This window comes from Peromyscus californicus, unplaced genomic scaffold (assembly GCF_007827085.1).
Source record: "Peromyscus californicus insignis strain IS unplaced genomic scaffold, ASM782708v3 Scaffold_14__1_contigs__length_90479793_seg_2, whole genome shotgun sequence".
In the NCBI taxonomy this organism is placed as follows: Eukaryota; Metazoa; Chordata; class Mammalia; order Rodentia; family Cricetidae; genus Peromyscus; species Peromyscus californicus.
In genome coordinates, this window is record NW_026294436.1 from 68,034,144 (window position 1) to 68,050,189 (window position 16,046).

A 16,046-nucleotide genomic window follows, 5' to 3' on the forward strand; every position below is an offset into this window, starting at 1 on the left:
TAGTGCAATACTTTGGGTGTCTCCACACCTTGGGTGAAAGGTGAAAGAAAGAACTGAAGAGATTGCTCATGTCAGCTTCACAGGCTGCTAATTCCTAGCTCACAGCAAGTCTGAGAGAGGCAGACGGAAGTGACCGAGGAAGTGGAAATGTCTGGTTATGGAAAGACCAGGGCAGAAAGAGGTTTGCAGGGTCTGTGCTAACAGGATCGGATTTCTTTTGTTTAGTTTGGGTTGGTAGAGAGAAGCAACAAGACCCAGGAACACAGATCTGCTGCGATTTTGGTGGCTTTTTCACGATTGTTAGATGGTCATATTTTATCTCTTCAGAGCAAGGTCCTTCTCATATGGCAAGAATTATGATAAACTGTGTCATTTTAATAGTTTTGGCACTTTATGTGATGCAGACCATAACCTTTTTGTTACAAGAACTGTGATTTTATATTTCTAAGTAGTTCTTACCTGTTCTCAGTGAATATAGGAATGCCAATCAAATAATATAAAACATTTTTCATTTTTTCTGACCACACTTTCTAATTCATAGAACTTTTACAGTTTCTTTAAAAAGCATTAACAAATACTTTATATAAGTTTTTTATTGTAGCTTCATTTAAGTTATTTAGATTCCATAAAATTCACTAATTTAAAGCGTATAGTTATTACTTTTTATTGTCTTCACAGTGCACCATCGCCGCAGTCAATGTTAGGATATTTTCATCACCCTAAAAAGAAACCCTGTATCCACTTGCATCACTCATTTTCCCCATCCAATTCTGACCCTCTCCAGTTACCAGCTCTAGGCAAACACTAATTTAATTTGTCTATAAATTTGCCGATTCTGAACATTTTACACAAATGAATCATATATAGTCTTCCATGACTGGCTGTCTATAAGGTATTTTGTAGAAAAGCCCATTGATGGCTTTAATGAAAAGATTCTGACTCTGAGGCTGGTGTTCTCAGTGGTGGAGTGCATACCGGCATGTGTGAGGCATCCCCAGGACCACAAGGACCACAAGGAAACACAAGAAATGCAGCAAGGTCCCGGCTGTAGTCACGAAGCCTGGTGTCCGTGACTAAGAAAATCCTTTGTTTCTTTTCTTTCTTTCTTTTTTTTTTTTCTTAAATGATAAAAGAAGAAGTAGGATTTTGGCTTCTTACAATTGCCATTTTCAGCTAGGATTTTTGGTTTTTGTTTGCTTCAAACAGAATTGAAGAATCCTACAGAAGGCTGGGGCTGGGGCTTACAGGAACAGGCCCTGGCTTTGTTCTCCAGTGCTGCAGGAGGGACAAAGGGAAGAAGGGGCAGAGTAGGAAGGGAGTCTATGCTAGGTGGGATAGCCAGAAAGATTGTCAACTGTTTAGCAGTAGGCATTTATTATCTCTCTCTGATAGCCTCTGTAATTCCTCCCAGTGCTTCAAAGAGCTGTTATTGGTTGCCTTTTTTAAAGAGTATCAGCTATATGACTTGGCATTCAGAGAAATTCTCTCAGCTGCCTTTTGCTAATGATAACTCTCACACTTGTCTATGACCTTATGTTTGCAAATATCAGGAATTGGTTTGGGGTACATCAATCCTAAATGTCCTAGTTTTCTAGTTCAAACTTGTGAGAAACTATTGATTCATGCCCTAGTGGGATACTACACTAAGATCTTTAGTGGCTGTCTGTTCCTCTTGCTTGCTTTTTTTTTTAAGACTTTTGTTTGTATTCTAAAGATTTAGAGTGGGAATAGAAGTATAGTAACATTAGATTTATTTTATTTTGCTTCATTTTTGTAAGATGACCAGGCTTTGCTGTGTAGCCCAGGCTTGTCTGAAACTCAGTTCTCCTGAAGCAGCCTCCTAAGTACATGAATTACAGTAACTTCACCTTCATTTTATTATATTTTGAATTTATATACTTCTTTTCATTTGAACTTTTTCCTTCTTAATACTTTAAAAAGTTGTTTACTTCTGTCTGTCTATATCATCTATCTATCTGTCATCCATTCATCTATCTATGTATCTATCTATGTATCTATCTATGTATCTATGTATCTATCTATGTATCTATCTATGTATCTATCTATGTATCTATGTATCTATCTATCTATCTATCTATCTATCTATCTATCTATCTATCTATCTAGTAGAGTACCCAACACCTGGGTAGACATCAGAGGATAACCTGCAGGACAACTTGTAGGAATTGGTTCTTACAGGTCCCAGGGATTGAACTCAGGTCCTCGGGCCTAGCAGTAAGCACCTTTACCCACTGAGCTATCTGCTGGCCTCTTCTCAATCCTTTTAGGTGATTTTAACTTTCTATTGCTTTTGGGAGGAGCATAGCTATGTATACTGTATCTCAGTAGGACATACTCTGTAATTTTTTAGTTTATAAAAGTTGGACAATTAGGTGTTATTTCTATCAGAAATACTTTCTGCAACTTAGTGTTTAACTACATTTTAGATGAAATAGTCTTAGTCAAGCTCTCCCTTGATGATGCCTCTTCTGTGGAAAATGAATGGCGTGGCTTTCAGTATGCTGGACTCAGGTGATTCACTTTGCTAATGTATTCTTTCCTCCAAAGTTTGTAAATCCCTTGAAAGTCCTGTATGAAGTTTATGTTAAACTTGTGATTGTAGTAATTCTAGTAATTTTTATGTTACTCCTCAGAACATACTGCTTACTCCAACCTATCTCCCCTCACCATCCATAAAGTTCCTGTCCATTAACCCATCCTTCGGAAACCCATCCTTCGGAGCACCACAGAAACGCACCTTTCCTGACAGCTTCCTGTGCTCTCCTTTGGATCCGCTACCCCCTCTCCGTTCTGTGGTGTTTTTATAGCCTGTCAGAGTCTGCCCTGTATTAGTCTCATTGCTGTTTATTCTGTTCTTCAGAGCAGTTATAAGCAACCTTTGACTTTCCTCTGCATAGTCTATGCAATGCTTTGTTTATAGTATAAACTCAGCAAATTGTGCTGTAGTCAATAGATTTCAATGTCTTGAGAGGAAGCCTTCTTCCATAGTTTAAAAAATAACCTTCAGAATGAAAGTTTTTTTTTTTATTTTTGCCTACCATGAAAGTGGTATGTTGCTACAAAACACATGTTGATATTTCCATGTGTGTCATTTTTTAGAGCATGAACTGCAAGGGAATGGAAGATCCATTCTCTATGAGTAAGAGAGGTGGACTGATTCTCAGTAGGAGAGGACACCGAGGGGGTCAGGGTGGTATAAGTACATCAAACTGAATGGTCCTCAGCTGCTGGAGCGAGATTGTAAAACACTTTAAAAAAGTGAGGCCCAGAGATAGCAAATGAAGACACTTGCCACCAAGCCTGACTACCTGAGTTCAATTCCACATAGTGGAAGGAAAGAGCCTACTCCCAAAAGCTGTCCATTGACCTCCACATTGCATGCACACAAAATACATAAATGTAACAAGAGAAAAACCAGTGAGGCCTGGCTGATGGAAGCAGGTCAGTGGGGGCATTCCTGGGGTTGGTGTGTACATAGGAGTGCATGTGCCTTCAGAAGTCACAACAGGGCCTCATCCCCTAGAACTGAAGTTAGAGATGGTTGTGAGCCACCCTCAGTGGGTGCTTGGAACTGAACTGTGGTTCTCTCAAAGAATAATACATGCTCTAAACGTTGAGGCATTACTCCACCCTCAAGGATTTCCTTTCCAAAGCATTGATACCTGAAAAAAGAAGTTTATAAGAAGCAAAGTATTTGCAGCTGTGGTATCTTAGGGTTTTTACTGCTGTGAAGAGACACCATGAACACACAGCAACTCTTAGAAATGAAAACATTTGATTAGGGCAGCTTGCTTACAGTTGCAGAGGTTCAGTCCATTATCATCATGGCAGGGAGCATGGCAGCATGCAGGCAGCCATGGTGCTGGAGGAGTAGCTGAGAGTCCTACATCTTGCAGGCAACAGCAAGTCCACTGAGACACTGGGCGGTATCCTGAGCATAGGAAACTTCAAAGCCTGCCCCCACTCCAAGAAAGCCATACCTCCTAATAGTGCCACTCTGTATGAGATTATGGGAACTGATTACATACAAACTACCACATTCCACTCCTTGGCCCCCATCAGCTTGTAACAGTATCATAATGCAAAATACATTTAGTCCAACTTCAAACGTTCCCATACTCTATCACAGTTAACAATGTTTTAAAATTCAAAGTCTCTTCTGAGATTTATGCAGTCTTGTAACTGTAATCCCCTATAAAATCAAAATCAAAAAACAGATCACATACTTCCAACAAATAATGGCACAGGATAATGTTACCATTCCAAAATGTAGGGAAGGGAGCATAGTGAAGAAACACTGGACCAAAGCAAGAACAAAAACCAGCTGAGAAAACTACAAACTCTGCATTTCCATGTCTTATGTCAAAAGACTCTTCAGATCTCCCACTCCTTTCAGATTTGTTGTCTGCAACTCACTCATTTCTGTTGGGCTGGTTCTGCTTCCTGTTAGCAGCTTTCCTCAGCAGGTATTTCACAACTGGCATCTCTAACATCTTGGGGTCTCCAAGGCAATCCAGGCTTCTCCTTTACAGCTTCACGCAATGGCCTCTCTAGGTCTCCATTCAGGGACACCCCTGACACAGGCCTGGCCTCAGCAGCTTTCCTTAGGCATGGAGGGAGATTTCATAGTCTGTTTCTTCTATCCTTGACTCTAAAGCCAGAACCACATGGCTGAAGCTGCCAAGTTCTGCTCCTTGCTGGGGCTGGAACATGGCCCCTTGTTCAATCACATCTTCACCAGCTTTCTGTTTTTGATTATTACCTTCACTGCCTAAGCTTAGCTGTCCTGAAACTGAATCTCTAGACCAGGCTGGCCTCAAACTCAGAGATCCACCAGCTGCTACCTTCCCAGTGATGGGATTAAAGGCATGTACCACCACACCACTACACCAGGCTCTAAACTTTTCTTTAATTCCTTTTCAGAAGTTGGAAACATAGCTGGGTGGAATCTTGCCCTGAGGTCACCACTTCCTCTCTTCCATTTCTTAATCTATTTATCTCCTTGAACACAACACTTCATTCCTTTTCTCCTCAAATTTTACGTTTTCTTGATCCTTTTCATTATAAATCTTCATTATAGTTACCACCAATAACTACATAACAGAGTCTATATTAGGCTCTTTTGAGATTCCTTCTACCAAGGAAATTAATCCAAAACTCTTCACGTTAGCCTCAGACAGACTCTTCCGACAAAGCCAAAAGGCAGCCACTTTCTTCACCAAATATCACAAGAATGATCTCTAGGCAACACACTAAAATTCTTCTCCGAAACCTCTTGACTGAACCCCCAACAGTTCAAATAACTCTTCGCACCTCTGTCTTCCATGGGCTATTAAGCAGTGCTTAAAGCATTCCACTGCTTTCATAACCCAAAGTATCAAAGTCTAAATTCCTCCAAACAAAAACATGGTCAGGCCTATCACAGCAATACCTCAGTCCCTTGTAGCACCCACGCTACTACCCATTCACCATGTCTGAGCAAGGGGCTGAGGATTAAAACAGACAAGACAGCAGGTCATTCCTCTCAGTAGAATACCCTTTATTGAAGGAGGGAAGAGGCCTTAAATACAGGCTCACAGCACAGTGGAAGAACCCCGGAGGGCAGAAGCTCACTACAGATGTTTTACATTCTTGCATCCTAGCTGTTTACACCAATATGCAGGATACACAAACAAGGAACCTCCAGTAAGCTGTTCAGGAGGAAGGAAACCAGCAGGGAATTAACATAGGGAGGACACCTGATCAAGGTCAGCAAGCAAGGCAACAGCTACCCAAAAACGGGGGTCAGGGCCCAGCAGTCCCTGGTACCAACTTCTGTCTTAGTTAGGTTTTTTATTGCTATAAAGAGTCACCATGGCCACGGCAACTCTTTTAAATGAAGACATTTAATTGGGGTGGCTTGCTTATAATTCAGAGTACAGTTATCATCATAGTGGGGAGCATGGCAGTGTGCAGGCAGACACGGTGCTGGAGAAGGAGCTAGCTGAGAGTCCTGCAGCTTGCAAGCAACAGGAAGTTGACTGTCACACTGAGGGAATCTTGAGCAGAAGAGGCTTCAAAGCCCGCCCCTACAATGACACACTTCCTCCAACAAGGCCACACCTACTCCAACAAAGCCATACCTCCTAATAGTGCCACTTCCTTTGAGGACCATTTTCTTTCAAACCACCACATATAGTAACACATACCTGTAATCATGCCACTCTGAAGTGGAGGCAGGAGGATTCGGAATTCAAGTCTAGCCTCAAATATGTAGTGAGTTTAAGGCCAGCCTGGGCTACATTAGACCTTATGTCCTATCATTTTCCTAAGGGAAAATATTCTTTATAACTAATGTAGCTTTCAACTTTTTTCACATATTTTAAACGTTGGCTATTTCTCCTTTTATTATTATAAAATATGGTTTCTGTGTCTTATCTAGTATTAATGACAGATGTTATCATCTTTTAGTGTTTACCACAATACTATGTGAATGATTGATTGCTATTTACTGAGTTAACAGTCTACTGTGATCATAAAGTTCGGAAGGGATGTTATTATGTTTTGAAAAGAAAGAACTATCTGTGAGACAAGAAACACTCGGATTCTAGTCAGTCACAACAGAAAACTGTGGCGAATATTAATTCCCGCATAACAGTGCAGGTTTCTACTTACTCTTTTTTTAATCATTCATGCCTAAAAACAAAGAAAAAAGAAAAAGAAAGACATTTATAAAGTCCAGATACTTGAAGCTGAATGTGACTGTGTTCAATACTGTAAAACTTCCCCTGCATTCTCATGAGTTTTCTTTAATTTTAGTTCCCCCAGTAGTCTGTGAAGGAAGTGGCATTCCCATTTTAGGATTGGGAAAACTGAGTAATGTACATTACTTTAGCATAGTTATATGCATTTGTCATTGAAATTGTAGGGCTGACATTTTATTTAAACCTACTTTGGTCTTCTGATACTTTTCTTGCTTGTCAACTTTGTATTATATGAAGAAGTCAAACCCAAACTGGATGTGGTGAGACATTCCTGTTCAAGAGGCTGAGGTGGGAGGATTGCCATAAGTTACATAGTGAATTCTAGGCCCGGTTGGGATATAGAGTGAAACTCTGTCTCAAAAAAAGGCAAGCCCCCACAAAAGCTCTACTTCCTTCTCTGAGCCTTTCTTGCCCCTGCTTCTCCAATACTGGAAAGTTCCAACTCTGGAGTGGCTGTGGGTGATGCCTCTCTCCTGGGTCACAGCTCCTGTGTCTTCTGACAAAAGGTCAGTTTTGAATACTGACTGACCCTGTGGACTCCAGCTACTCTACTGTCTCTCTGTTCATTTACACAGCTTTCTGTGTGTCTGTCCTAACAGTAGCCACATTTGCACATTAGCTTGTCTACTTGTTGGCATCCATGATCTGCTTTTCTTGCATTTGGTCCACGGTCCCGGTGGGAGTTTTGGATAAGTGTATACCTCAAACCTCCCACAGCCAGTACAGGTGTTTGAAGACTTCCCTTGAGGATAAGCTCTGTTATGTGTAGATCTGCAGAATGTTAATATATGTAATAGGATTTTATCAGAAGAGGGGCATCAGAAGAATAAGCTTTCAGCTGCAAACCCTTCCAGTTGGATGCTCTTGAGGGACATCTTCTCAAAAGACAGTAAAGCAGCATGTGTTGCTCTTCTACTTCCTCTGTGATGCCATTGTTTAGCTTCTCACACTTATGTATTATCTGGTCTATTAGTTGACATGTTTGTTGTCTGTTCTTCTTGAGTTTGGTTTAAGAACCATTTAGTTCTTGGTCATCATAGTATATCCTAAGAGTCAAACACATTGTGGTCACTAAGTACACAGTTACTGAGACAAAGGAAGATGGTGGGAGGGTGAAGGCAAGAGCTAGAGAGAGAGTACAAACCAGAGAGATCTGTGGCTGAGCACACATGTGAGAGACTGGATATAAAACTGACAGTCATTGGAACATGACACGCAATTGCAACCTGTGCCCTCTGGATACCCTCTTGGGAGGCTATCTGCTATGTACCAATATGCCCCGCCTCTTTCAGCTCTAACCTATAGGACTTCGAAGTTAAAGGCTGAGTGTATTGAGCACTAAGTTACAGGAGCCTTTTGTGTTGCCCATTTCATGCTGTGGATTCACTTTCGTGTAATTTGCAGCTTGTTACCGGAACCCATAAGGCTGGAAGTGAAACACTAAATTATATACTTAGAGTACTCCGGCAGACACAGCAGCATTACGGAGTATCTCTCTCTAAACTTACGTGCCCAAAGGGAGCTGTGGGAGTATCCATAGCCAGGACACAGGTACCATGTCATCTGGAGACTTCTCTTGAGGATACACTGTACTGTGTCCAGATCTATTAGTATATAGACATAAGCAGTAACTTTCATCATAAAAGGAGTATGAGGTGAGTAACTGCTAACACAAAGCATATCAGTTTGGTGACATCCAGGAGAAAACTCAAGACAGAATAAGATATGCTCCTGGATCTCTCTAATTGTCACCTTTAATGTCAGCCCTTCAGTACAGGGAGGACCCTGTGTCTTACCCAGGACCTTGTACACAGTAGGAAAAGTTTTGGGGGCCTAATTTTCTCAGACCTTCTGCAAACAAGTTCAGTGGCTCTGGAATGATAATCTGGAAATTTAAAAATATATTTAATGTGCATGGTAAAATTTACTGAAAATTAGCTCGCTGAGCTATAATTTCATTTTTATAGAATAATTCATGTTTCTTTGTCTTTTATTGCAGTCCTGAAGAATATTCTTACATATAATAAAGAATTCCCATTTGATGTTCAGCCTATCCCATTAAGGTAAATAAGTATTCATATTCATCTTCTCTTACTGTCTTCTTTATACCTGTTTTACAGATACATCTGTTGTCTGTTGTTTTATCCACTTTAGTATCTTTGATATGGTTGATATCAACATTGATAACAATATTTCAACCTCTTATAATACTCAGCATCTTGTGGAACAGCTGTGAGGCTTTGTTGGTGTATTAAATATTCTAGCTCATTGTTTAGTTGTTTTTTTTTTTTTCTCTCTCTCTCTTCCATGCAGACGGATTTTAGCCCCTGGTGAAGAAGAGAATTTGGAGTTTGAAGAAGATGAAGAAGGTGGTGCTGGGGCAGGACCTCCTGATTCTTTCTCTGCTAGAGTTCCTGGTAGGCATCCTTACACAGCACATGCACTGCTTTATCCAGCAGGACCATTGGAACTTGTGGTGGTGTTTGCTAGTGGAGAGGAAAACCTCTCCCGAGCCCTTGGCAACTGTAAGCAGAGTTCCATGGCTGGGCCACTGTCAGTGGTTATCTAAACGCAGTGTGAAAGGATCCTCTGTGGTAGTGGTCCTCAGAACACATGCTCAGTGATTCGCCGAGACTCATGGCTATAAAGTACTGCAAGAGAACACAGGAGCAAAATTAGCCAAAGGAAGAGGCATATGGGCCAAATCAGAGGACAGTGGGTGCAGATTCCAAAGCCCTTTCCCTGTGCTTCCAGCCACATGGGCAGGATTTAATTCCTACTGTAACAAATTGTGGCAGCATTGTGAAAGGTGAAGTATCTACTTAGAGATTCAGCACACATGGCTGCTGTTGGTAACTGATCACAGAGCCATTTTCTACCTACTATAGACCAAAAATATAGGTTCCAGAAGGAAAGTGTTCAGCACAAGCTGTACTGTTCACACAAACGGAAAGTGTTCAGCACAAGCTGTACTGTTCACACAAACGGTTCGGGTGTTGCAAGATGAACAGAGCAGATGGAAATCTTCATCAGATCCAAGATCCCAAATGCCAGCCCCGGGCCAAGCTCTGGCCTGAGCCTGTAGTATCAGCCTGTCTCTGTGTTACATCTTCAGTCTTTAACCAAATTGTGGTTGGGAGAAGTAGGCCCAGGTGGGCAGACTCCTTATCATTACCGTCATCTAAGTGGAATGAAGGGTATAGAGTGAGCCTTTTCTATTTGTGGAAGAGCTTGGATGAGGCGCTTCCCTCCCTGTGAATATAAATAACTTTAGGGAAATTATACATAGTAGCCGTTACTGCTGACAGCCCTTCTTGGGCACAAGACATCATTTCTGGTCTGTTTTGCCTCTGAAAACACATGCTTATTTTTATTTCTATTTTTTAAAATTTTATTAGATTTATTCATTTTTTAAAATTTCATGTGTGAGGCTTTTGCCTACATGTATGTATGTGTACCACATGCATGCCTGGTGCCTGTTCTACCACTGGCCACTACCACTGTTAAGTACAATTTTCTATAGACTTTTTTTTTTTTTTTTTTTGGTTTTTTCGAGACAGGGTTTCTCTGTGTAGCTTTGCGCCTTTCCTGGAACTCACTCTGTAGACCAGGCTGGCCTCGAACTCACAGAGATCCGCCTGCCTCTGCCTCCCGAGTGCTGGGATTAAAGGCGTGCGCCACCACCGCCCGGCTCTATAGACTTTTTTAAAAGCACAGACTGAAGAAAGGGATTGAGAAATTTGACTATGTTAGCATGAAGTTTCTCCTAGAAGACACCATTACAGAGCAGAGTCATCTGAACAGCCTGAGCTGTGGTCTGTGTGTTAGACGGCAGCAGTGCTGGCTGTCTCTGGGAGAACGATTAGAGGTGTGATAGGGTGTGGAAGCATCATGGGTGCCCTAGCATGCTGGTTTATATCCTTCATGCCTGGTGCTGCCGACATAGCTGTGTCCATATTGTGAAATTCAGCAAGCTGCATTTCAAATTTAGGCATTCTAAATGTATATTTTATGTTTTAGTGCAATGTTTTTTAAAAGAAAACCAATATTAAGCTGTTTATAAGACATGCAACCAGAGCTTTTTCTAATGTGTTAGAGATCTCCTACAACTTAATATGGAAAGAACATTTCAATAGAAATGTGGGCAAAATAATTGAGTACCCCCTTCAGAAAGGAGAAAATCCAAATGCATGATCTAATAGAAAGCTGTGAGTCCCTGTTAGCTGTCAGAGACCACACAAGTGATGGCAAGGTCAATGCCTCGCCACACCTAAATTGATTCAAGTTTCATCTGAGAAACAAAGTGCCTGAGGATTTCAACAGCACTAACATGGCTGCACTGTTGGCAGGAACAGAACTGGAACATTCACTGTAGGAGCTGATGATGTAATTAGCACAGACCATGTGACTTAATAATTCCTGTTTCAGAGAAGTTTGTACCAGAATATGTTCACCAGTGTGTGTATAGTACTATTAAAAAAAATAAAAAAGTGAGCAACTCAGCTGACCATGAACAGAAGATTAGTGCATTAATTTCATTATTTATCTAATTTTATATAGATATAATTTATCTAAATTTTATATAGTTGCATGAACGTTTTTGCAGAAGAACACAACTAAATGTAAGTACTCCTATCTCTTTCCTAAGATTTCCAAGGTGTTTCTTACCTTTCTGAAGTTTGTGTGAGTTCAGTGAGACACACTCATCTGTAGGTGCTGCCTGTATCTGTAACCAGACAGTCCAAGACCATGCAGACAGTCTTAGGAATTTTTGTGTGTATGTTCAGAATTACTCCTATCCCATTAAGTTTTGTTAATGAAACACTGCAGTGAAGGCCATCTCTCACTCTTCATTTTCTGTGTTGTCTTGGTATTTAAACTAGGGAGTAAGGGTAGGATCTGGGTGTGGTGTTTTGTGCCTATCATCTAGCACATGGGGACTTGAGTGTGAGGTCAGCCTGGGCTATAGGATGAGACCCTGTCCCCCAAAATAAACACCAAACCCACAAAAAAATGTTAACACATTTCAAAACTTGTTTTTAATAGCATTATTATAATATTCATATAAAATTTACCTACTATTTGGTGATTCTTGATTTATAGAGAATCTGTCTAGAATTTATAAGTTTTTGATTTATAAAGTGGTGACATCCGTGACCACCTTCCAGTTTACAACATTTCCATTGCCCTCCACCCTATTTCCTCAACACTTGTTCACTGTCAGTCAGATGTTCATTTTGGAAGGTACTGAATCATGTTCTCCAGATTCTTCATTATTGAAAGTAGGATAGTACATTGCTGAACAGAAGGGAAAGATACCAGCCAAAATCCTACATAAGTGTTGTGTTCTGTATGTGGTTTAACTTACTGCACACACACTGGATTAAAACAGACCATTTTCTTGAGGGTTGGGATGCCACTTTCTTTTGGGTGGGCTTTTAGTTTTGTTTTTTTTTTTTTTTGGGGGGGGGGGTCTGTGTGTAGTATATGTGTGCCTGTTGCATGCACCTAAGTTGTGGGTACATGTGTCCATGCACACAGATTTGGAGGCCAGAACAGACTGTGGCGTGTACTCAGCTGCAGCAGCCTCTACTTTATGCCTGGAGACAGGCTCTGAACCAGAATCTCAGCATCTGGGATTGGGCCTCCTCTGCCCTTCTCCCCTGTGCAGTCATGTGCAGCTGTTTACCCAGGTGCTGGGTGTTCAAATCAGCTTGCAGAGAAAGCACGCTTACCCACTGAGCCAGGTGTCTAGCCCGGCCTCTAGTTTTAAAATTTTAATTGGTGAATGGAAGTGTTTCAAACATTCACATTGCTCCTACAGTTTGATGTTGGCATTCCCTCTAGTACTGACTTCTAAGAATACATCATGCAGAATAGGATGAGGAATAGAGTAGGAAATTAGGCTTTAATAATCTAATAATTGAATCTATGAATACTAAGCTGTAAATTAGTAGTAACTTGTAGATGTAACCAACGGTCTTATTAAATAAGAAACACAGAGCCAATTCAGAGAAGAAAGCCAAGAGGTCAGAGCTAAGAGCCTCACCCTTCCTGATTCAGGGATCCTCTCCAGCCAAGAGAGCTCTCCAAAGGATTTTCTGGTCTACTCTCAAACTTCTTAAGCTTCAGAATAACAAAATACTTAAAAATTTTTCTGTCCTTTTTCTACAAGTTCATATTGAGATATAAGGTATATCTTTATAAGTGCAATGAATATATGTATTATGTGGACATGCTGTATTATCGATTTCATAGTAGCTTAGAATTGGGCTTCCTTGAATAACATGAATTTTTAACATGCTTGCCTTAATAATTCTGCTTTTATGGTGTCAGTGGAGTATGGAGTGCAGATTTATCTTGGATATAATTAAATATATATTCACAGAGAATAACACCAAGATAGGTGTGGTAACACTTGCCTATCATCTCCATACTCAGGAACCTAAGGACATCCTAAAAAACAAAAAAGGAATAATACAGTGTTTGAGAGTGCTAGAAAGCAAAATGCACTGCCTGCCTGGTTGCTAAGTTATAGGAAGCCTGTGTCTCTTCACTCTGGAATTGTCGCTGGCCTAAGTTTTCTTGTGGTTTCTCTGTTGCCAGGCACTTTATTGCCCCGGTTGCCGTCCGAACCAGGGATGACGTTACTCACTATCAGAATTGAGAGAATCGGTCTGAAAGATGCGGGGCAGTGCATCGATCCCTACATTACAGTCAGCGTGAAGGGTGAGGAGCTCTGGGGGTGGCTTCCTTCTGCAGATGTCATACTGCTTTCCACTTGGAACAGTTGTTCTTAGAGCGGTGGCTCCCATGTCTAAGCAGCTCATTGTAATTCGTTCTGTAATGATAGGAAGTCCCTGGAATTGGTCTTCACTCCTTCAGAGAACACTTCTGATAGATTTAATAAACATTTTTAATGTATAACTTAGACTCACTTTTGCTTTTGAGCTTGTTGTAGCTGGAGTTTTCCTGTGTCCCGGCCTGCCGGCAGTCGGGGCAAATCTGGGCAAATCTCTCCCACTCACTTCCCCCCAAGTAAACACACAGAGACTTATATTACTTATAAACTATATGGCCATGGCAGGCTTCTTGCTATCTGTTCTTATATCTTAAATTAACCCATTTCCATAAATCTATACCTTGCCACATGGCTCGTGACTTACCAGTGTCTTACATTATGCTTCTCCTCACGGTGGCTGGCCTCGTCTCTCTGACTCGGCCTTCCTGTTCCCCCAATTCTCCTCTCTGCTAGTTTTGCCTATACTTCCTGCCTGGCTACTGGCCAATCAGCGTTTTATTTATCAGTCAATCATAGCAATACATTCACAGCATAGAGAACATCCCGCAGCAGCTTGTCTTTGTTTCTTTTTATATTTCATACTCCAGACCCAGCTCTAGGGAGCTGTCTAGCCATGCACAGTCCCCTTAGCAGCAGAGACAATGTCCAGGACACAGAATAGAAAATAGCCCTCCCCTTCCACAGGGATATAGTTGAATAGCCCTCTGATTCCTACAGCAGGTTTCTGTAAGGTGGGTGCTGCAATGGAGGGTGGAAATAAAGACCAGGAAGAGGGTCTGTCCATATGTCCAGACTCGGAGAGCCATTGCAGGACCGGAAAGAAAGTTGTCAGAGTTAGAAAGTGTAATTATTCCTGTCCCTCCCTAACAAAGTGTCCACATGGTTGAAGTATTTTGTTTTTGCCATACCTAGTATACAGGACTTTCTTTTCAAAGCACTTAGTCTTTAAAAGTAATTATTCGGTGTCAGGCGTAATGAAGCATGCCTGTGATCCCAGTTTCTAGGCAGCTGAGGCAGGAGAATCACTTGAGCCCAATTTTGGGGGACACACAACGAGACCCTGTTAAAAAAATTAGTAAGAACAGTTATTATTGAATCAGTAAGGATAAAGTCATTATTGTCTAGAAATAACTCCACAGTTAATACAAGTGGTTAACATTAAGCTGCAGTTTGAAGCTAACCAAAGAACCAGATGTGGACTGAAAGAAAATGGAGGCAACTTGCATCACTAGTAGAAATAAACTCACACCCATAGGTTCATTAGTAACCATTAAACTAAAAAGGAATTTAGCCACAGAGAAAACTTTAATAAGCATAGACCAGGAATGACAGGACTAGTGAGGGTAATACTTTAAAGCAGTGGTTCTCAGCCTTCCTAATGCTGCTACCCTGTAATACAGTTCCTCATGCTGTGCTGACCCCAACCATAACATTTCATTGCTGCTTCATAACTGTAATTTTGCTACCATTATGAATCATAATGTAAATATCTGATATGAAGGATATCTGATATGTGACCCTTATGAAATGGATGTTTGACACTCCTAAAGGGGTCAAAATCCACATTTTGAGAACCACTGCTTTAAGAGATAGACAGCAATCAAGTGTGCAAAGTATTTGCACTCTCTGCATTGTGTGCTGGACCACTTGCAAAATGATATAACTCATTCAGGAAGGTACTTGGTAAAAAATGAAATATTGAATGATATGTGGTAGATGTTAAGTTACCTTTGCATGTTTGTTGAACTGAAACAGGATTTTGTATAAATATCTTTAAGAACTTCAATAATCAGATGTACCAAATTACTGTAGATTCCTAAGACATCTTTGTTGAATAATAAATATATAAACACTTATTTGTTAAATAAACCTAATGAAGAATTTGATTAAGTGGGGTTCCTGGATCCAGGAAATTAAAGCCATACCCAGTAAATTAGCATACCATCTGGTTGTGGTAAATCAGTTGTGTTTTAGGAATGTAGGTTCTACTTATAAACTTCTTAACTGATGAAAGGGATTTCTTTGGCAGCTCCCATGCCCATCTGACTTGAGTACAGAAGAGGAGTTCTGACTTAATTGTAGATTTAAAGCTTTTCCATCCATGCCCTTGATCAATGTTGCAAAATAGGGGCTGAGGGTCCCATTGTAGCAAGCTGTATTCAGTCCAGAGTCTCACTACACATAAGAGTGGCCTGTGTCCTCAGGAAACAGGAACTTCTTTCCCCTCTTAAAGATCAAATTTTGGGCTAGAGAGATGGCTCAGTAGTTGGGAGCAGTGGCTGCTCTTCTGGTAGACCCGGGTTCAATTCCCAGCACCCACAGGGCAGCTCACAACTGCTCCTTGGAAAAAGACTACTTGCTAGCTTCTCTCTAGTTCATAAAAAAAAAAAAAAAAAAAAAAAAAAAAAGATCAAATTTGACCTCTTGCAAACTTACTTTCCCCCCTCTCTGTGGTCTGCCACCTCTCACTTCAACTGCCT

At 40.9% G+C, this 16,046-nt stretch overlaps 1 protein-coding gene across 6 annotated transcripts in view; it reads left to right on the forward strand.

Annotated features, from left to right (window-relative positions):
- Aida (axin interactor, dorsalization associated) overlaps window positions 1–16,046 on the forward strand; it is a 36,904-nt gene that overhangs the window by 13,922 nt on the left and 6,936 nt on the right. For all 6 annotated transcript variants that reach the window (XR_008218045.1, XM_052737912.1, XM_052737910.1 and 3 more), the window contains exons 5-7: window positions 8,764–8,827; window positions 9,078–9,181; window positions 13,371–13,493. Coding sequence is in view for 5 of the 6 variants with exons in the window: in XM_052737912.1 (XP_052593872.1) it covers window positions 8,764–8,827; window positions 9,078–9,181; window positions 13,371–13,493 (291 nt within the window). In the remaining variant the exon portion in view is untranslated. The remainder of the gene's footprint in view (window positions 1–8,763; window positions 8,828–9,077; window positions 9,182–13,370; window positions 13,494–16,046) is intronic.